The sequence below is a fragment of the Oculina patagonica genome, chromosome 10 (assembly GCF_052425735.1).
Source record: "Oculina patagonica isolate OP01 chromosome 10, crgOcupat, whole genome shotgun sequence".
Classification (NCBI taxonomy): Eukaryota; Metazoa; Cnidaria; class Anthozoa; order Scleractinia; family Oculinidae; genus Oculina; species Oculina patagonica.
Window position 1 is genome coordinate 11,001,676 of NC_135767.1, and position 22,827 is coordinate 11,024,502.

A 22,827-nucleotide genomic window follows, 5' to 3' on the forward strand; every position below is an offset into this window, starting at 1 on the left:
CACCCAACCAAACAACCAACCAACCAACCACACAAACACCAACCAACCAACCAACTAACCAGCCACCCAACCACCCAAACACCCACCGACCCAGCAAACAACCAACCAACCAACCAACCAACCAACCAATCAACCAACCACCCAACCAACCAACCACGAGACCAACCAACTAACCACCCAACCAACAACCCAACCAACCACCCAACCACCAACCACCCAAACACCCACCGACCCAACCAACCAACCAACCGACCAACTAACCAACCACCCACCCACCCAACCAACCAACCAACCAACCAACCACCCAGCCCACCAACCAACCAACCAACCACCCAACCACTCACCCACCCACCACCAACAAATCAACCAACCAACCAACCAACCAACAACTGTTCCACCCAATCAACCAACCAACTAACCAACCACCCAACCACCCAACCAACCAACCAATCAACCAACCACCAAACCAACCAACCAATCAACTAACCAACCATCCAACTTACCAACAACCCAACCACCCAACCAACCAACCACCCAACCAACCAACCAACCAACCAACTAACCAACCACCCAACCAGCCATCCATCCAACTAACCAACCAACCAACCAACCACCCAAACACCCAACGACCCACCAACCAACTACCCAACCACCCAACCACCCAACCAACCAACCAACCAACCAACCAATCACCCAACCACCCATCCATCCAACTAACCAACCAACCAACCAACCACTCAAACACCCACCGACCCACCAACCAACCAACCAACCACTCACCCATCTACCCAACCAACCAACCAACCACCCACCCACCCCACCAACCAACCAACCATACAACCACCAAACCAACCAACCAACCAACAAACAAACCAAACAAACAACCAACCAACCAACCAACCAACCACCAAACCAACCAACCACCCAACGACCCAACCAACCAACCACCCAGCCAACCACCCAACCACCCAACCACCAAACCACCAACCAACTAACCAACAAACCAACCACGCAACCACTCACCCAGCTATCCACCAACCAACCAACCAACCAACAACCCACCCACCCAACCAACCAACCAACCAACCACCCAACCACCCACCCACCAACCAATCAGCCAACCAACCAACCAACCAACCACCCACCCACCCACCCAACCAAACAACCAACCAACCAACCACACAAACACCAACCAACCACCAAACCAACCAACCACCCAACCAACCAACCAACCAACCACCCAACTACCCAACCAACCAACCCACCACCCAACCACTCACCCACCCACCCACCAACCAAACAACCAACCAACCAACCAACCAACAACCCACCCACCTACCCAACCAACAAACCAACCAACCACCCAATCACCCACCCACCAACCAACCAACCAACCGACCACCCAAACACCCACCGACCCACCAACCAACCACCCAACCACCCAACCAACCAACCACCCAACCAACCAACCAACCAACTAACCAACCACCCAACCAGCCATCCATCCAACTAACCAACCAACCAACCAACCAACCACTCAAACACCCACCGACCCACCAACCAACCAACCAACCACTCACCCATCTACCCAACCAACCAACCAACCAACCACCCACCCACCCCACCAACCAACCAACCATACAACCACCAAACCAACCAACCAACCAACCAACCACCAAACCAAACAAACAACCAACCAACCAACCAACCACCAAACCAACCAACCACCCAACCACCCAACCAACCAACCACCCAGCCAACCACCCAACCACCCAACCACCAAACCACCAACCAACTAACCAACCAACCAACCTCGCAACCACTCACCCAGCTATCCACCAACCAACCAACCAACCAACAACCCACCCACCCAACCAACCAACCAACCAACCACCCAACCACCCACCCACCAACCAATCAGCCAACCAACCAACCAACCAGCCACCCACCCACCCACCCAACCAAACAACCAACCAACCAACCACACAAACACCAACCAACCACCAAACCAACCAACCACCCAACCAACCAACCAACCAACCACCCAACTACCCAACCAACCAACCCACCACCCAACCACTCACCCACCCACCCACCAACCAAACAACCAACCAACCAACCAACCAACAACCCACCCACCTACCCAACCAACAAACCAACCAACCACCCAATCACCCACCCACCAACCAATCAGCCAACCAACCAACCAACCACCCACCCAACCTAACAACGAACCAATCAACCACCAAACTAACCAACCAACTACCAAACCAACCACCCATCCAACTACCCAACCAACAAACTAACGAACCAAACTCCTAATATTCTAAGGTTTAACATAGCTAAGTTACCGATTCTTCGAGAGCAGGTGGATTCGAGTACATCGGCTGGTCTTTATGATCATGTGAGCTTGCAGTTGAGCCCTGACTGTGCCGATGCTCTGTACGAGAAAGTTCCATTGCCTTTCCCAAGGCATCATCGTCATCTTCCATCTGATATAGTTTCACCCAAGACTCCTAGAAAGGTGACATGTGACATTAAGGGATTGTTTGTGACACCAAGGGCCACAAAAAATGATACAAGTGAAGGTTGGTTGTATATTAAAATCTGTCTGTTCATTAGAAGATCCATATTTTACTTAAAAAAATCATTCAGGACTTTTTTTAATGTGTATTAATAATATTAAAACAATAATTACACAACGATTCAAAAATCCAATTCCTGGGCTTGTTTGCCGCCCAATAAGAAGAAGTTTTAACGCTATCTCGGCGTGGAGATTATTATTACTATTTATTTAATTTTATCTCAAACTTCAATTATGTTTAATTAATATGTGGTAATTTTTTGTATGACCTTTGGCTGAAGTTTGTGACCAAACATGTGTAATGTGATCGTGTCAGCTTTGCGAGACTGTATTCTATTTTATAATAAAACTCCATCACTTGTAGTGTACCAGAGCTTAAATTCAAGAACACGTTTATTTTGGAATCTTTATGGATAAACAATATTATTCGGCGATAGTGATTCATGTATTGGCTGATATGGAAAGAAAAGACAATACCTTTTTCTTCCGTATTTTCACCGTGCCCAGGTAATCTACCCAGCAGCTATTCGCCACTTTTTATTTATCATTATTTGAAAAATATATTTTAAAAACCATGCAATATTTCCTTCATTCATCGTACGTAGGCTCTTTGGATCGTTAAACTTGTTACAAATAAGCCAAGAACTGTAAATATTAATGAAAGAAAACAATCATCTCTGTGCAAACCGATTCTTTTCTGTATAGAAAATAATAATAAAAAAAGACGAAAAAAAAAAAAACACGTAAAAACAAACAAACAAAACAGCGCAAAGAAGACAGTCCACAAGAGCAGGTTTTATTAGCTCCGGTCTAAACTTTCGATGTGAGATTTTAGATTGGGTGAATGCGGTAGGAAGCATTTGAATTGAATCAAATTGAAAAAAAAAAAAAAAAAAGAAAACAATAATAATGTAGTGAAAAAAACCGATACCTTTTGATTTGGTTCGCAATCTTTTTCTCCAAGCCCAGTGTTTTCCTGAGAAAATTAGAACAGAGCGTCATGTTACATTTCTGTAAACATCTGCATATCAGGTTTCCAAGTCAAGTTATGGAAAAAATCAAAATCAAATTAAAAACTATCTAGTGCAAAATATTTTATGCAAAAAGGCTAAAGTTTTGAACACATAGTCCGTTCAAACATTGGAGGCAAAGTTAAGAAAATAAAATAAAATAAAGGAAAACAAGTAAAACACAATTTTCAATGTTTCCCTCTTCATGAAAACATTATTTATGTTGTTTTCACTGATCCGAGTCTTAGAGAGTTTCGTGTTTGAAAACAATTCCAGATTCTTTACTAGGTTTGTCATTTGTGACGTAAAGATGATGTCAATTTTTTCTACCACAAATCATTTTCGTTTAAAAATTGGACAGTTATAGGATAAGTAGTAAGGATATACGGAGAGAAAGGGAGGAATGTTTTGTCGTAGGCCTTAAAATCCTCGGTCTGAATAAGGTTGAAACACAAGTTCAGCTATTTACCAGGTCCCTTTGAGGAGATTGCGTTGACAACGAAGGGCTGCTGTTATGATCAGGTTGGCTTGTACTTTCCGCCTGGCCCTGCTGATGCTCTATACGAGAGAGCTCTAACACCCTTGCTAAAGCCTCTTCTTCATCTTCCTGCTGAAATCGTTTTCTCCAAGATTCCTAAACAAAAAAAATAGACGTTAAAAGAAACGTATTTACTAAACCAAGAACCATATCCAACCAAAACGAAGCAGTGAATCATCAGTTAGCTGTTATTTTGTCAAATAAGCAATCATACGCAAGTATGATTTTTACCTTTTCATTATGAAAAATAATATGTACGTTAACTTTCTAAAGCCATGAACCGCATAACAAGCAACATGGACGGGGGGGGGGGGGGATTTGGGTATATTTGTATCGTAAATACCTTTTACATTGTAGTGGCATGTTTCGGTGAAATTTTAGGCCCGTTTGGCCTTGCTTTAGGTTGCATTACGACACAAGTTGACTTAGTCGTGGGAGATAATCCCTTTGAGAAAACAAAATAAATAAACAAACAAACATAAAATAACATAACATACCTCCATGTTTCGTTGTTGTTGTTTGCCGGTTGCTAGATCTTCCCCAACTTCAGGACTTCTTTTCCATGTAGGTATATTGTAAAATCAGTTGACACTGAAAATAAAACATAAAAAAATGTAACATAACATCATTAATAAACTTCAAAGCGGTTATAAGGGCCAAAGAACAATGCAATATGTTGCGTGAAAGAGATGGGAGTAAGGGCCTGTTTACAAGCAGGTAGGGTAACCCTTGTGCTAGGGTTACCCTAGCAGGAGGGTTACCCTAGCGCTCCCACATTTCTTCTTTTTTTGATCGACGTGTTTACAAGGCAGCTAGGGTTACCCCAGCGCCAGGGTAACCCTAGGGTCTTGTAAACGCTCTGCTAAGGATAACTCGCCTACCCGGGACAACTTTATTTTGGCTCCAAGAAGCTAAATATGTTTAAAAATACCGACAAAAACAGCGAATTGTGACCAAGAAACATCGTGTTCATTCACAATTTGTCATATTTTTGCACTGGAACGGAATTATTTTCGAATAACAGCCTCTTACGACAAAGTTTGTGGTAAAATGTTTGGCGCTGCATATGTAAGGTCATTCCATAACATGATAACATAAGTATTTATAGTTTCTTCGCCAAACGCGTTCCAACTATAAAAAATTTTTTGCTTGGAACGTTAATGAGCTTGGAAATTGAAATATGATTTTACTGGAACTGATAAACTGCGTAACTAAAACGAAAATCGGTTTTGGCGCTAAGATTATTACCCGTTACATGCTATATTTACAAGATTAACTGAAGTGTAAACTGTGTGTAACCGGTGTAAGTTGACCCCGCGGGTATAGGGTAGTAGGGTTACCCTACCTGCGAATGTTTGCTTATAAACCTGGGCTATCTTCTAACCCTCTTGCTAGAGTAACCCTAGCACTAGGGTTACTCTACCTGCTTGTAAACAGGCCCTAAACCGTCAAAAAGAAGAAATATCCCTAATTATCTTTAAAAGAGATAAAAACAACTCCCTAACAAACACGAATTGTTCAAAAGTGACTAAAGCACAAAGTGCCTGTACGAGAGAAGAACTTTACTCCTTTGTATACTGTCCAGTGCAGTGTTTAAATTCGATTTCAAGACATGTTTATAGGGAATATTAATACACTGCCCACCAAATCTCTTGATAAATGTCCTCAAACCCATGTTTTTTCGTCTCTTCTTCTCTTAATTCCACTCTATACACACGCATAAAGGTAACTTGAATTGTTCCAATGGCAACATACATACATAAATACATAGACTTTATTTAAGTGTAAGAGTATTTAGCTAAAGATAGCTAATTGGGGACACTAACATAAATACAAATGTAAAATATAAAAATACTAATATTATAGAAAATAGATGTATAGATAGGTAATTAACAATTAAATATGTTTGATAGGTCTAATAAGTTCAACCTGCAACGGATTTTAGGTTTTGTATGTCACCCCTTACGGGACTGACCCCCTGCAGGAGCTCACAGAATATTCGCAAAAGATACCAAAAAATAATCCCTTTCGTCTACCTATGCTACAATTACAGACTGACTTAAGAAAACATTTCCTTATTACTGTATTTACATTAAAATAACTTGCTCTTTTCAATCCAAATAATTTTAAGTTTGTTTGCGAGTTTCGTCTCAGACGTTTTTCTCGGAATCGCATTTCTTGCGATTGTTTACCAACTTTTCCTGATAAGAATTCTTTAATCACGCAATATATTACACCTTTTAGTATGACTCTGTGGCAAACTTACAAACCGATTGCTTTACAGGCTGTTTGTATGTTGAAAAGTTTGTTGAAGGAGCTCGATACGTCTAACAGAAATCAAACAAACTTAGCAAGGTTTCATCAAAGCTAATTATTGTGAAGGATACAGATAGTGCCCTTTTAGTCAGTAATGTATAAAGTTTCGCATGATCATGACCAAGTCCGTCTTGAAGACGAAGGTTTTTTGTACACAGCGGTAAGACAAAAAAAAATACCAAGAACACAAGGAACTGGTGAATTACAGCTTAAAAAGAGCTAATTTTGCTTTCTCTTCCTCAAACCAGTACTGTCTAAATCACATCACTGGAATTGACCAAACGGGTACTCGAGCGTTACATCTAGAAATATCATACACGTTATGTTTACCGACGTAAACATGCTTTTATTTGACTGTTCGACAAATGAAGATGCAGACTTACAGAATACCACTCCCGCCGCGGTTATCCTGAATAACAGTCCGGTGTGGTAACCTGAATAACACTGCATCTATGCTTCACCGCCTGCCCTCTATTTGATGGTAATGCTAACAATTTTTACCAAATTGACGCCCTTCTCCTTATATCGCAACTTTGCAACGAAGCTTAGGGGCGCACTCTTATGCTTGAATTTAGTTACGTTGGCGAATTAAAAAAAGGTCTGTACGAAGGCTTTACATACAAGACTACAGCCTTGCGTTGCAAAGTCGATAAACGATTAACATAAAGCCAAAATGACGAATCAATCGGGTCTTAGAATTTCTCTACTTTTCAGCTGACGATTTTGTAGCCATTAAACTTACCTTTACAAAACAGCTTTCTAGTCTTTAATGCATAACTGAATGACCACTCAGGATGGCGACGAGCTAGGCTTTCCACAACCAGAACTAAACATAACTTTCTTGACAAGCAACTGGATGGCAAATCAAGCGTTTCAAATTTCAAAAAACATCCTGTCTTTCTTGGAATCGGAGCAATTATTGCGGTTATGAATAATCTTTCGCAATCAAAATTGCTATCGCATAATGTAGAAATAGGGTTCTTGGATTTTTACCTGTAAACAATTTATCGAGTTATTGTCAATTTTCAAATGAAAAAGAAAAGTTGCGAAGTACAGTCTGTCATTGGAGTCTTTGAGAATAATAGCCCAGGGCTATAAAGCAGATTATTAACAATTCAGTACGCAATCAAAAAAAGGTAGTATCGCTCTAGACAGACTGGAGTACATTTTACCTGTAGATTGGTGTTCATTTTACACAGGGTTGAACTAGCCGATAAGCAGCAGTACATTATTACAGCAACACTTAGGGTAGCTACCTATACAGCTATAGTCAACCAGGTCATCTTGAGCGATTGTCAGCCAACCTTCTCGGGTCAGGCATCATGCATCCTGTTTACAGTGTAACGCAATTTGTTTCCTCGTTTTCCTAGAAAAATAATGATCTTTGCAATTTTCAGGAAGAGTCCGAGACTTTCTTAGGTGTTGAAGGCCTTCATTCTACCTGTAGTACGCCAGAGTCTGCTCTTCTTATTTGAGTAGTGCATGAGCTTATATAAAATGGATAAACACCAAGAAACACAAATGCATCGCGATGGATCGTTTCAAGAATTCCTCGATCTCCTATCTCAAACACTTGAACGGAATAGAGACTACCCGCATACTTTGCAGCAAGAACTCAAAAAGCTTATCAAGACGGGCAAGGATATGGTTCAGAACATACAATGCCAAGACAGGTTTGTATAAAGACGTATTTATTAAGCTTTCTTGGCCGAGCTCAACGGTTTTCATGATGATTAGTAGCTGGATTTTTCACGCAGTGATTCCTAGAATCTACGCCCGGCGGAAAGTATATAATTAAAAATTTAAATCAATATCTTAAAAACGATAACACCTGCTGTCAATACTTGCGGTTTCGCCGCTCGCCTGTTGATTTGCATTCGTTTACTTGTACTTTTCGTTGACTAAGTGAGATCCACTCTATTGCTGCAGCGCTGACCAGTGTAATTTATATTAATAGTCGAGTTTGCCGTTGGTAATTCCCTCCTTGCTCTAAGCATTTATTTCTTTATTTGACTTTGGCTTCCTTCCTATTGTATATACAGACCGTGGGTTCTTAATTCCAGTTCCGTTTCGATTAAGGTTCGTCCGTAAGGGAAAAAAGGAGGCAGATCTAGTAATTATAAGCGTAGGTTGAAGTGCCAACGATAACCGACTTGATAAAAGCAGTATCGGCTAAAGATGAGTGAAATACAAAGAGTCGCATTCGATATATTAATTAATTTTAAACAAGAACAATTAACAACAATTTCAACGGGTACTGAGCGGACTGAGTACGAAGAAATGTTGCTAGAAAAGGCAGAGAGAAAATTACAGCGTCACCTTTTGTCGATCGATACTCTGATTGCCGACTTTGACTATAAGCTGAGTGTATCAATTTTAGACTAACTCAGACAGAAGAACAGCAGTTGTCTACAGATGGCCAGCAACGTTCTATTAAAGACAAGGGTGAAGAAAATAAAGTACATACGTCCCAGATGTTTAAGAAAACTTAAATCCCTGGCCATATATTTTTAAAAATATGATATACAATAAATTTTGTTAATTATGCTCGGCAGAAATTTTTGCGAAGCTCCAGCAGTCGAATGGTTACTAGGTAAACTCTAAAAAAAGAAGTTTCTCCTGTAATAATTCTAACTTGCAAAAATTCCAGTGAAATGGATAACAGTAAAACCGGATTGATGGTAAGCTTAGGCTGGTAAAACGGCAGGAGGGCAAGATTTAGCACGAAGAGTGACGTCTGGTACCAGCATTTCTTGAACAAGAGATACGGCAGCAGACAAGCTAAGCAGTTTTTTTTCCTTGTTGCGTGGTCCCCTGCATCCAAACTGTTTTTAGTTAGAAAACAGTATTTTGATAGACCATGTTGAAAAAATGCTGAGGTGAGGGGGTGGGGGCAGCCTGCAACTAGCACTGATTCATGATGGAGTAAACTTTTTCGGTTTTTTTTTTCATGATTCGATAAACCACACATGATAAGCTTGTCAGGTTCTCTGATATATGATCCTACAGTTTAAAAAAGTACTTTATACATTTCTTTTATCCACGTTTGCTTGCTTGTTGTTTTGGTTCAGTGCAAAATCATTGTGCTAGTTAGTGACAGACCATTCGTGGAAGATACTGCCAGTTAAAGACGAATATTATTTCAATTCAGAACAAGGATTTGAAGAGGCGTTATCTTTTTTACTAGACTTGGCTTTTTCTTGTTCTGGTTCAGCTCAAAATTGTTTTTAAACCATTAAATTTGCAGAAGTGATAAGCCATCAGTGGAAGAGGTAGAAGAAAATAAATTTCCTTCAGAGGCCATGGACAAAGAGAATGTCGAGGACAAAGTCGAAGTAGCTAATTCAAGCCATGCAAGGTGACCATGAATGAACTATATTTACAGCTTTCAGTTCATTTTAGCGATAGTATCTTAATTTATCTACACAGGAATTATTAAGCTATCTTACTTCCTTTAAACTGACAGTAATAAATTAATTTATAGTCATTAATGTCACCGATATGCTCAGGACTTAGCTAAAACATTGAACAAGGATTACTTTATATCTATTTGTTTCTCGTGACTCCACTTTTAAAGGCTTATGCCCTTGGTAAACCTGGTCTTACAAGCCTTTACCAGTTGAACCAGGCTATTACCAAACGTCTTCTGCAATAGTATATTAGTATTTTATTGTTAGATATGGGTATAACTCTTGAGCATGATACTCCACATTGGATAAAACACATCACATAGTACAAAATCGGACGACGGGTATCAGACAATATACCCCGTCCGATTTTAAAGAAGAGTGCAAAACAAACGAACAAACTCACCTTTTTGGGTCTAACATTTTAATCAAGTCACAGTGTTATTACAAAAATTAATTTCACCTGAAATTAGGCCGCGATTGTCACTGTGGGTTTGTTTTTCTTTTAACCAGACTAAAGCGCGTTTTGAGAAATTAATCGGAAGGCAATAAAATAGATAAACCCCTTTTGGGCTTGCTAAAATATCGAAGGATAATACCCTTGGCTGCTAGGAAATGTTGCTTGTAAATACCACACATTATAAGCTTGTCAGGTTAATTCTCTCTGATCTAACAGATTAAAAAAAATACTTTATATATTTCTTTCATTCTAGTTTGCTTGCTTGTTGTTTTGGTTCAGTGAAAAATTATTATTGGAGAAGTGACAGACCATTAGTGAAAGAGGTTAAATAGAGCAAGGATTAGAAGATGAGTTATCTATTTTAGTTAAGGAAATAAAAACGGGACTGACCCCCAGCAGGAGCTCACAGAATATTCGCAAAAGATACCAAAAAATAATCCCTTTCGTCTACCTATGCTACAATTACAGACTGACTTATGAAAACATTTCCTTATTACTGTATTTACATTAAAATAACTTGCTCTTTTCAATCCCAATAATTTTAAGTTTGTTTGCGAGTTTCGTCTCAGACGTTTTTCTCGGAATCGCATTTCGTGGGATTGTTTACCAACTTTTCCTGATAAGAATTCTTTAATCACGCAATATATTACACCTTTTAGTATTATTCTTTGGTAAACTTACAAACCGATTGCTTTACAGGCTGTTTGTATGTTAAAAAAGGTTGTTGAAGGAGCTCGATACGTCTAATAGAAATCAAACAAACTTAGCAAGGTTTCATCAAAGCTAATTATTGTCAAGGATACAGATACGTGGCATTGTAGTTAGTAATGTATAAAGTTTCGCATCAGACCAAGTCCGTCTTGAAGACGAAGGTTTTTTGTACACAGCGGTAAGACAAAAAAAATACCAAGAACACAAGGAACTGGTGAATTACAGCTTAAAAAGAGCTAACTTTACTTTCTCTTCCTCAAACCAGTACTGTCTAAACTGATCACATCACTGGAATTGACCAAACGGGTACTCGAGCGTTATATCTAGAAATACCATACACGTTATGTTTACCGACGTAAACATGCTTTTATTTGACTGTTCGACAAATGAAGACTGCAGACTTGCAGAATACCACTCCCGCCGGGTATCCTGAATAACACTCCGGTGTGGTAACCTGAATAACACTGCATCTATGCTTCACCGCCCGCCCTCTATTTGATGGTAATGCTAACAATTTTTACCAAATTGACGCCCTTCTCCTTATATCGCAACTTTGCAACAAAGCTTAGGGGCGCACTCTTATGCTTGAATTTAGTTACCTTGGCGAATTAAAAAAAGGTCTGTACGAAGGCTTTACATACAAGACTACAGCCTTGCGTTGCAAAGTCGACAAACGATTAACATAAAGCCAAAATGACGAATCAATCGGGTCTTAGAATTTCTCTACTTTTCAGCTGACGATTTTGTAGCCAGTAAACTTACCTTTACAAAACAGCTTTCTAGTCTTTAATGCATAACTGAATGACCACTCAGGATGGCGACGGTCTAGGCTTTCTACAACCAGAACTAAACAGAACTTTCTTCACAAGCAACTGGATGGCAAATCAAGCGTTTCAAATTTCAAAAAACATCCTGTCTTTCTGGGAATCGAAGCAATTGTTACAGTTATGAATAATCTTTCGCAATCAAAATTGCTATCGCATAATGTAGAAATAGGGTTATTGGATTTTTACCTGTAAACAATTTATCGAGTTATTGTCACTTTTCAATTGAAAAAGAAAAGTTGCGAAGTACAGTCTGTCATTGGAGTCTTTGAGAATAAAGGCCCAGGGCTATAAAGCAGATTATTAACAACTCAGTACGCAATCAAAAAAGTAGTATCGCTCTAGACAGACTGGAATACATTTTACCTGCAGATTGGTGTTCATTTTACACAGGGTTGAACTAGCCGATAAGCAGCAGTACATTATTACAGCAACACTTTAATTAGGGTAGATACCTATACAGCTATAGTCAACCAGGTCATCTTGAGCGATTGTCAGCCAACCTTCTCGGGTCAGGCATCATGCATCCTGTTTACAGTGTAACGCAATTTATTTCCTCGTTTTCCTAAAAAAATAATGATCTTTGCAATTTTCGGGAAGAGTCCGAGACTTTCTTAGGTGTTGAAGGTCTTCATTCTACCTGTAGTACGCCAGCATCTGCTCTTCTTATTTGAGTAGTGCATGAGCTTATATAAAATGGATAAACACCAAGAAACACAAATGCATCGCGATGGATCGTTTCAAGAATTCCTCGATCTCCTATCTCAAACACTTGAACGGAATAGAGACTACCCGCATACTTTGCAGCAAGAACTCAAAAAGCTTATCAAGACGGGCAAGGATATGGTTCAGAACATACAATGCCAAGACAGGTTCGTATAAGGACGTATTTATAACTTTCTTGGTAGAGCTCAACAGTTTTCATGATGATTAGTAGCTGGATTTTCCACGCAGTGATTCCTAGAATCTACGCCCGGCGGAAAGTATATAATTAAAAATTTAAATCAATATCTTAAAAACGATAACACCTGCTGTCAATACTTGCGGTTTCGCCGCTCGCCTGTTGATTTGCATTCGTTTACTTGTACTTTTCGTTGACTAAGTGAGATCCACTCTATTGCTGCAGCGCTGACCAGTGTGATTTTTATTAATAGTCGAGTTTGCCGTTGGTAATTCCCTCCTTGCTCTAAGCATATATTTCTTTATTTGACTTTGGCTTCCTTCCTATTGTATATACAGACCGTGGGTTCTTAATTCCAGTTCCGTTTCGATTAAGGTTCGTCTGTGAGAGAGACAAAAAGGAAGCAGATCGAGTAAATATACATACGGGTTAATTTCCAACGATAACTGATTTGATAAACGGTATCGGCTAAAGAGAAAGCGAAATACAAAGAGTCACATTCGATAATTAATAAATTTTAAACAACAACAACAACAGTTAAAAATATTTCAACGGGCACTGAGCAGACTGAGTACGAAGAAAATGTTGCTAGAAAAGGAAGAGAGAAAATAAGAGGGTGACCATTTGTCGATATCTGATTGCTGACTTTGACTATAAGAGTGTATCAATTTTAGACAAACTCAGACAGTTCAAGAACAGCAGTTGTCTACACATGGCCAGCAACGTTCCGATTCCAAGAAAGACAAGGGTGAAGAAAACAATGTACCTATGTCCGATGTGTAAGTAACTTAAGCCATCCCTGGTCATAGATTTTTAAAAATATGATATACAATAAATTGTGTTAATTATGCTCGGCAGAAATTTTTGTGAAGCTCCAGCAGTCGAATGGTTACTAGGTAAACACTAAGAAAGAATTTACTCCTGTAATAATTCTAACTTGCAAAAATTCCAGTGAAATGGTTAACAGTAAAACCGGATTGATTGTAAGGCTGGTAAAACGGCAGGAGGGCAAGATTTAGCACGTAGAGTGACGTCTGGTACGAGCATTTCTTGAACAAGAGATCCGGCAGCAGACAAGCCAAGCAGTTTTTTTCCTTGTTGCGTGGTCCCCTGCATCCAAACTGTTTTTAGAAAACAGTATTTTGATAGACCATTTTGAAAAAATGCTGAGGTGAGAGGGTGGGAGGGGGGGGGGGGAGGGGGGGAGGGCCTGCAACTAGCACTGATTCATTTAGATGGAGTAAACTTTTTCGTTTTTTTTTTTCATGATTCGATAAACCACACATGATAAGCTTGTCAGGTTCTCTGATCTAACAGATTAAAAAAATACTTTATACATTTCTTTTATCCACGTTTGCTTGCTTGATGTTTTGTTTCAGAGCAAAATCATTGTGCTAGTTAGTGACAGTTATTTCAATTCAGAACAAGGATTTGAAGAGGCGTTATCTTTTTTACTAAACTTGGCTTTTTCTTGTTCTGGTTCAGCTCAAAATTGTTTTTAAACCATTAAATTTGCAGAAGTGATAAGCCATCAGTGGAAGAGGTAGAAGAAAATAAATTTCCTTCAGAGGCCATGGACAAAGAGAATGTCGAGGACAAACTCGAAGTAGCTAAAACAAGCCATGCAAGGTGACCATGAATGACGGAACTATATTTACAGCTTTCAGTTCATTTTAGCAATAGTATCTTTTAAAACAGTATCTGTTAAAACAGTCGTAACACAAAAATTAAGCTTTCTTACTTTTTTCAACCTGACAGTAACAGATTAATTTATAGTCATTAATGTCACCGATATGCTCAGGACTTAGCTAAAACATTGAACAAGGATTACTTTATATCTATTTGTTTCTCATGACTCCATTTTAAAAGGCTTATGCCCTTGGTAAACCTGGTCTTACAAGCCTTTACCAGTTGAACCAGGCTCTTACAAAACGTCTTCTGCAATAGTGTATTAGTATTTATTGTAAGATAAGGGTATAACTCTTGAGGACACTCCACATTGGACAAAACACATCACGTCCTACAAAATTCGGACGACGGGTATCAGACAATATACCCCGTCCGATTTTAAAGAAGAGTGCAAAACAAACGAACAAACTCACCTTTTCGGGTCTAACGTTTTAATCAAGTCACAGTGTGATTACAAAAATTAATTTCACCTGAAATTAGGCGCGATTGTCACTGTGGGTTTGTTTTTCTTTTAACCAGAATAAAGCGCGTTTTGAGAAATTAATCGGAAGGCAATAAAATAAATAAACCCCTTTTGGGCTTGCTAAAATATCGAAGGATAACACCCTTGGCTGCTAAGAAATGTTGCTTGTAAATACCACACATTATAAGCTTGTCAGGTTCTCTGATATAACAGATTAAAAAAAATGCTTTATATATTTCTTTCATTCTAGTTTGCTTGCTTGTTGTTTTGGTTCAGTGAAAAATTATTATTGCAGAAGTGACAGGCCATTAGTAAAAAGGTTATAATAGAGCAAGTATTAGAATAGGAATAATGTTTTTTAGTCAACTTTGCTTTCTTTTTGTTCTGGTTCAGCTCAAGATTGTTTTTAAACAATTAACATTCCAGAGGTGCCAAGTCATCAATGGAAGAGGCTGAAGAAAGTAAATTGCCTTCAAAGGCGCTCAAGGATATTAACAAAAAGAATGCCGAGGACAAAGTCGAGGTAGCTGATTCAAGTTATGCAAGGTGACCATGCAAGTAAAAAACATTTACAGCTTTCGGTTTCCTTTAGCAAAATAATGTTAATTTAACTACACAGGAATTAAAGTATATTTGTTTTATAACCAGGCAGTAACAAATGAAATTTGAGTCATTGATGCCACCAATATGGTTATCAGATAACATTGAACAAGGATTACCCTATAGCTATTTTTTATCTCGTTAGTTACGTTTTAAGGGCTATGCCTCTGCTAAACCTGTTCTTACAAGCCTTTATAAGTTCTACCAGACTATTACCAAACTCCTGCAAGAATATATGTAGTTGCTTGTAATAATTATAAGGGTGTAACTTTAGAGGATATATGTATGTAATGTGAGTTATTTAAAACGTGGTTGATGCTTTCAATATCCAATGTCTAACACAGATATTTGGAGGAAGAACTGAGTAAGTGCAAAAGAGACCTTGAAGCAAAAGAAAGAAAAATAGAATCACTAATTACAAGGTACACTTTGGTTGTATTCCAATCTAGCATCCCATTGTTAGCCTCTAAACCTTTTATAAACAGCAACAACAACAACAACTTTACCACGACACTGAAATAAGTTCTAAAAACATTAACTCAAACTTATTTCGTCTGGTTACTATCTAAATTCTAAAATATTAAAAAAGTAACGTATAAGTACAATTGAAATTTAAAATGCGACTATTATCATGAACACTGTGAAATTGGATCACTATTTCTATTTTTGATAACAAAATACAAAACATAGAGCTTTAAAAATGTTCAAAAATGTAAAAACTCCTTATCGGATGTTTACTACCTGCGCGTCATGACTTCACAAATATACTCAGAAAACGTTTGTTCTTTCTTTACCTTAAAATGTCATCTATGACCATCTATCCGCGTTGAACGGAGTAACTTCTACTTGAACGTAATGTAGACGAAATATTCCGTAATTGTAATGTCACCCCCAGCTAAAGATCCAGCACTACAGCCTGTTTGTATATGTCCGTTACATTAATACCTCTACCCCAGGTTTGCCTTTGCTAAGCCAGGTGTGTATATGAAAACTTACAATCAAATAATTTAAAAAGGTTAAAAAGAGAAAAAGTTATTAAAGTTCTAAAAAGAAAACGTTTTCTTTTTAGAACTTTAATAACTTTTATCTCTTTTTAGCCTTTTTAAATTATTTTATGAGCAACATTATGACTTACAACCAAATGTTTTTCTATTCCTCGAAGACTGGCACATTGCAGTGAAAAGCAAGCCAAACGAGACCAACGAAATGTTGAAGATACACTCAGCTTAAACAGGCAATCTAGAGTGGTACAGGATTTCAAGAACTTCTCCAGTGATGAGCGTGTTGATGCCTGCCTCATGATCCAGCGAGGATACAAGGAAAAAACAGATATCAATGCCAAGAGATTAACCTGTATGATATTTGAGGTTGGTACTGTTTTAAGTACTGAACACAACTTCATTTACCTCAGAACGCTCACAAAAAATACAAATTAAAATCTTTTTTATGTTTATAATTGTATTAGTTTTTTTTTTTTTAATTATATTTTTAAGTTTGGGAGTGGAGGCCAAGTGAACCTGTAGGTTTCCTAGTTTGCCCTCATGCGCCACAGTAAGTTTAATTTAATTATATTCAATAATATATAACATATATATAACAGAATATACCTTATTACATGAAATTTTCGCGACACGTCAATTTCGCAATTTTGAGGTGCGCATATTTCGCGACACTTAAATTTCGCGATTTTGCGAAAGTTTTGTCTTTCAAATCACTTTAATTTTGCGTTTTTGGGAAGATACCATTTACATTTCTTGGCAATATCATTTAACATGCCCTTGAATTAAATAAAACGACTGACTCCAAGGAACAACAATGCCAAAGGACGGGACTAAATCTCGGAAATAGCAACAACAGATCAGTTCTCACAATGTCTACGAGTTATTTTAGTAGGTCATGCTTGTACGTGCATGAGTTATTGTCAGTCAATTGACAACGACATCCATTTACATTACAAATTCCTTCCTTCATTGGTACTAAACTTATTCTTTCTTGATTATTGAAATAATGTGAGTCACTTTATTTTCGCGTCATGTTATGTTCGCGACACTTATTGTTCGCGTCACTTTAATTTCGCGATTTTTTTTGGAATCGCGAAATTCGCGAAATTAACGTGTGGCGAAAATTTCATGTAATAAGGTATATAATAACAGGCGAGGAACCAGAATGAGCAAGTAAAGAAAAGTAAACAAAAAAAACTAAAACAAACAACATAATAACATAACAATTTCAGTAAAATAAGATGAGTGGGAAATGGTCAGAAACGTAAGACAATCGGAGAATTGTTCCTAAAACGTGAAAAAAAAAATCCAGATATTATGTTCGCGTATAAACTAGACTACACTCCTTAATCGCCTTAAACCATGTTCTATGCTAATCATCGCGAAATATAAAATTTGTCAAGCTTGGTCGATAACAGCACCCCAAGTCTTGAAAATTTCCATCTCGTTTTCAAGGAAAAGTTATTTTGTGAAAGCATGCAGAATCGCTTCTAAAATAACACGTTTTTGAAATTTAGAACAAACTTGACAACATTATGCGCTTTAGCCCATCAAAGTGTTTCGAATTACAATGTGAAACCCGCCTTGTTCCTTGTGTTTTCCTTTCTGTTTTTTCCTTATTCTTTTATCCCCTAAAAATTGTAATTTAAACAGTCTACGTAAACAATCTTTGTACTTGTATTATTTTGTCAATAAAATAATATAATATAAAATTAGAAAGAGACGTAAGGCGGACATATTTTGGAGAAAGTGATTTTAAACAGATTAAATAATAGTAGCTACAAGAAGTCAGTTATTAAAAGTTTTGTTTGGACAGTAGATAAGGTTTGATGTTTTTTTTTGAGAAAACATACATATTAAAATCCTTTAGGTCTTCCAAAGATCGATTGCCTTAAATGAGATCATTTGCTTGCTACAATGACTCTCATTTCCATCACACTTTGAACAACTACATGTACGTGTCAAGGGTTTTCAAATACCGATCACAGTGTCAAACCACTTCTATTCCAACATCACCATTTTAAGTCTCGCCTGCATTTATATGGGTACATCGATATTGCAGGTAAGAATGTCGTTATTTTATCAACAGGCAGTTTACGAGTATGTTTTAGCCGCGAAAATAGCCATGACTGACGCTTTCAAAGAAATATCAAAGTTTGTAGTGGACCATGGTCCTTACATTGGTCATTATTGCTCTGAACAAAGTCTGAAGGTAAGACTGAAATTCCGCATTAATTATTTATCAAATTTATTTATGTAGTAAAAACATTTCAAGTAAAAGTTATTACAATGTAGCTTTGAAAACTGCTGTAGTATAGCAGATTTTTGTGAAGTGCAACTAATAGAGGTTGGATAGCTCTCCATAGGACTGTACATCTTGAACATTGACTGCATTCCGACAGAGCTAATAAAAAAAAAAACGTCAGTTTTTTGTGTAAAAATGATGGTAAAGCAGGCCAAATTGTGGCTTATGCGCATGCGACAACGTAAAATACTGTACATTTTTCCATGGAATGTTCATCAAAAACTTACTGCAGTGTAAAAAAGTGCATTTCTAGCAAGGTTTAGAGAAATGTAGCACCATAGCGCCAAAAAATCCGATAAACGGTTAAAAACGTAGTTTTGGAGTAATTTCAGCATATTTAGGGTTAACCTTGCAACTGCTTTCAACTGCCCTAATATTATATATTATGCTGTTTTCTCCAACAGAAAAAAGAGGGCTCTCTCCAGATCTCAATTCCTTTATACAAAAGTGGATCAGAATATCCCAGAGATGTCCTAGATGGATTATTACTCTCAATCAAAGAATCCGCGCCACAGATAGACACTGATAGATTCCTAAAGGTAAGTGTTTATTATAATGGTGAATATACCAACTTGGTACTTTAAAATGTCGAAAAAACAGGAGCAACTAGTCAACACAGACATAATTAACGCTTACTGCCACTATGGTGCATGTCAACCGGTTATGTAACATCGCTCGTAGTACTGCGGTTAATTAGCTGGTGACTTTTCCATTTTGATGTTCAATGAAACAACTAAAAGCGTTTTCCTCAAATGTATCTGTGATCGACATATTTGCTCTGGACGAAAGCAGTTTGCGTGTTTGCGACGGATAGCTGCAACGAAACTATATTTAACAAATTTAACAAATCACTTCCCATTTTTATTTCCTTCCTTTTTGACTGGGTGAGAGACCAACAAAAAATATACGCGTAATGTATGCCCGTTCCGTTTATGTAAATAATTTTTTATTCGTGCGCAATCTATGTCCTCAATCTCGTTCCCAGAGCCTGAGTACCTCTTGACCAGCAGTCGGGAAATGCAACGGCCCTAGGCAATTCAAAAACACGGAACCAGGAATTTCTGGTTCCGGTTTGCTTGTGCACCTGCGTCGGAGATCAACTGCCAATCAGATTTGGCCGTTTGTTCGGCGGGCTTTCAGTCTCGCCCAGACCGAGGTCCCGATCTCTTGCGCAACGAGGATCACGTCCTCTGGGGACGAGATTGCTTTGTCCTCCTCTAAGAACATATCAAGAAGACAAAACAAAGGTTACACGCATGCCCTGATAATAAATGATTGAGAAGAAAACAAAAATTGAATTCGAACGTGGCATTGTGGCTGGACACGGAACAACACTTTTCTAGTCTTGTAACCACTGTTGCCCCAAATTTTTATCGTTCCTCAGATTGAAAGTTTCAATTTATGGTTTGTTAATAAAACTGTCGAACACACATGAGAATATTATCCATACTAGCGCACAGTCATAATCTATTACATGTACCTGCCTCGTATTTGATCTTTCATAAAAAAACTAAAGTGCTGGCGACTGGGACGTTTGTTTTAGGGCGTTAAGCAAGAAATCCTCAGATTGGGTCAGGTGCCGGACGGAGAGCGGTCGTGTAAGCTAATTCCATCGCTTAAATTATTAGACGACCTGGATGATTATTTAAAGGCTTGCATCAAGTTAACGTGGCAAATGGTTACCCAAGTTCCATCTTTGAGGCTGGAATACCAAACCTTCACTTACAACAGAGATTGCCACAAAGTCGTGGAGCCCGAGGCAAGCCCTGAGAGATACCAACGACGAAAGGTTTATTATCTGTGGCCTGGTTTGGTGGATGGAGAAGGGAGAATTATAAGCGCTGGAGAGGTTGTTCTACAACAGCAGCGCTGACTACACACCAGTTGCGCAAAACTCTTAAGCAAACTGTTTTAGCATACAGAAACTTACAGAACACTTTAGAAAACAATGTACAACAACAGAGTGTCAACATGTTTTGTAGCAGCATGATTAAGCGTTATAAACCAGGTCATCCTCAATACCAATAAATCTCAATAGTGACGTAAAACCAAGACGACGTTCTAGAACAGTATAACCGTCTTTGGATGTAATTATTATTAGGCACACGGGTTTGTACCAGCGCGAAGGAACTTCAAATTCATCGAACATGACCGTTTACAACCTCGTTCCCAGAAGCTACACACCAGAATACATTTAAGTCATTTTTAAATGACCTTTTAAGGTCTAATATTTTTTCCACAATTCGTAACTCTGTATCATATCTGAAATTTTAATAATAGCATAGCAAGTTTACATTTCTTAAGCGGCCTTTACACCACAAACTAATGGGCATCTCGTGTACGTTGGAAACATCAAGTTGGTGTGTGTGAACGACGCAACAACGTCAAACAAGTTGGCTAACTGTTGGCAACAAATAGAACATGTCTATATTCTCACCAAAAGTTTTTCATCGTGTTTATCAACTGTTGTTCTGTAGTTCACACACACCACCTTGAGTTTGCCAACATGCGTTCGCCAACTCTAGTTTGTCGTGTGAACGCCGCTTTAAACGTTTTTGAGAAACATATTAATATTTTTTTTATCATGATAATATTTTTGTCAGGCCATCATCTGCTTTGTCTTGTCGAGTCATGACGCCACAAACTGTCGTTTGCTACAATTATGTGGTCTGAACAAATGTTCATAACAATCTGCCTGAAATGTGATAACTTACTAAAATAAAGTGTCATTTAATTAGCTACGCAGATATTTCGCTGTAATATCTACATAATGACCTCAACAATATTACTTTAAAGTCTTAGTTGATTATTAACTAGAAGTTGACAAGGTGAATAAAACCGCAGTTGCAAATTTGAAAAATTGATGTCTTCATCGGAGCAAAGTTGAGGATTGTGGGTTATGTGTGTGTGAACTGAAACTGCCCTTTGCAGTGCTTGCACAGAGTTGAAATTTACCTTTTGCTTGGACTAAAACACCGCACATTTTTATGATACTGATGAAGGGATAGCTATTAGTAAGGTGTATTCATTCGAGACTGAAAAGCGGAGATTAACTGTAACATCTACCATGAAAAAAGGGAATAACAGAGCTGCCAGGTAACGTCAAGATTGTGTTCCCTGAGATGCCGCCCATCCCACTGGAAAACACTATACCTGATGCTCCACCAGCGGTGAGTGAGAAAAAGAACCATTACATATATAATCTCTGTTCCCAGCATTTTGATATTGGACGATAATAATTTGAAAATGTCACATAGTTCTACAAACCCTTTCGTGTAATAGTGTTACCATTTACACGTTTAGCAAACCTGTATAAATCTAAAGCAGTTTACAATACTTTTCCAGGGTCCTAAAATTTGGAATTCTCTACCAGAATCGATCACTGGTTCGAGTAGCTTCTCTTCTTTTAAGAAAAAAATGATTAAATTTCTAATAAAATGAGTCTGAAATTGGCCTAGCTGCACATTCACAGCGAAATTACTAACTTATTGCTAACCCAAGGTGGCCTCCCCCATAAGCCTTGTGGTTTCTTGGAGGTCTCCTCGCCCTAACTATTTAAGTTATTTTGTATGTTTAATTCTAAAGTGGCAAATAAATGATGATGATGATGATGATGACATTGCTTAACATGTACGCGTATTTTTTTTTTTATTAATTCGGGCATTTGGTGTATCATTCCAAAGACAGGATTTCTGCAGCAGAGGTGTTGTACAAACAAACACAAACCAGCACATGTCACCGTTATGGGCCTGTCATCGCTAATTCTATAAACAAACAGGTTTAACAGGCCTGGAATACATGTACCAGTTTCCTTTACGATCTCTCGAAATAAGACTTTGATAGTTTAAATGTATCCTTGTGACACTTAGTAAGAACATAATTTCTGCTTAGCAATTAGATTATGAGCTCGAGATTTCTATCGTGTGATAGTTGATGAGGGCTTCGCCCTCATCAACTATCACACGTAAAAATCGAGAGCGAATAATCTAATTGTTTTAGTATAAATCTACTAGACGTT

The 22,827-nt window shown here is 38.2% G+C and overlaps 2 protein-coding genes across 7 annotated transcripts in view; one reads left to right on the forward strand and one right to left on the reverse strand.

Annotated features, from left to right (window-relative positions):
• Window positions 1-10,006, reverse strand: part of LOC144628468 (uncharacterized) — a 29,609-nt gene extending 19,603 nt beyond the window's left edge. Inside the window, exons 1-5 of one of the 3 annotated variants that reach the window (XM_078486564.1) lie at window positions 9,988-10,006; window positions 4,630-4,723; window positions 4,064-4,228; window positions 3,516-3,560; window positions 2,352-2,516 (exon numbers count right to left, since the gene is read on the reverse strand). In XM_078486564.1, the coding sequence (XP_078342690.1) occupies window positions 2,352-2,516; window positions 3,516-3,560; window positions 4,064-4,228; window positions 4,630-4,635 (381 nt within the window). In that variant the 5' untranslated portion in view covers window positions 4,636-4,723; window positions 9,988-10,006. Of the gene's footprint in view, window positions 1-2,351; window positions 2,517-3,515; window positions 3,561-4,063; window positions 4,229-4,629; window positions 4,724-7,190; window positions 7,598-7,620; window positions 7,713-9,987 lie in introns of those variants that run through there. The other 2 variants (XM_078486563.1, XM_078486562.1) reach the window with 2 other exon arrangements.
• LOC144628505 (uncharacterized) lies at window positions 7,836-22,104 on the forward strand. Of its 4 annotated transcripts, XM_078486613.1 has the most exons (10): window positions 7,836-8,121; window positions 9,696-9,806; window positions 13,426-13,530; window positions 14,270-14,380; window positions 15,330-15,449; window positions 15,848-15,925; window positions 16,666-16,870; window positions 18,594-18,716; window positions 19,214-19,348; window positions 20,353-22,104. In XM_078486613.1, exons 1-10 carry the CDS (start codon window positions 7,931-7,933, stop codon window positions 20,680-20,682), a joined length of 1,509 nt encoding a protein of 502 aa, XP_078342739.1. In that variant the 5' UTR covers window positions 7,836-7,930; the 3' UTR covers window positions 20,683-22,104. The 4 variants fall into 4 exon arrangements, with proteins under 4 accessions (XP_078342739.1, XP_078342741.1, XP_078342740.1 ...); XM_078486614.1 differs by lacking the exons at window positions 7,836-8,121; window positions 9,696-9,806 and adding an exon at window positions 12,175-12,722 and having other exon boundaries at window positions 20,353-22,102; XM_078486615.1 differs by lacking the exons at window positions 13,426-13,530; window positions 14,270-14,380 and having other exon boundaries at window positions 20,353-22,100.
• Window positions 22,105-22,827: the final 723 nt, after the last annotated feature.

Bases quoted from the DNA above. Each gene is read 5' to 3' on its own strand.
- LOC144628505 (XM_078486613.1), top strand. From the start codon at position 7,931: ATGAGCTTATATAAAATGGATAAACACCAAGAAACACAAATGCATCGC. The intron at 14,381-15,329 runs GTGACCATGAAT...TTAACATTCCAG, and splicing joins GCTAAAACAAGCCATGCAAG to AGGTGCCAAGTCATCAATGG. The intron at 16,871-18,593 runs GTTGGTACTGTT...TTTTATCAACAG, and splicing joins TAACCTGTATGATATTTGAG to GCAGTTTACGAGTATGTTTT.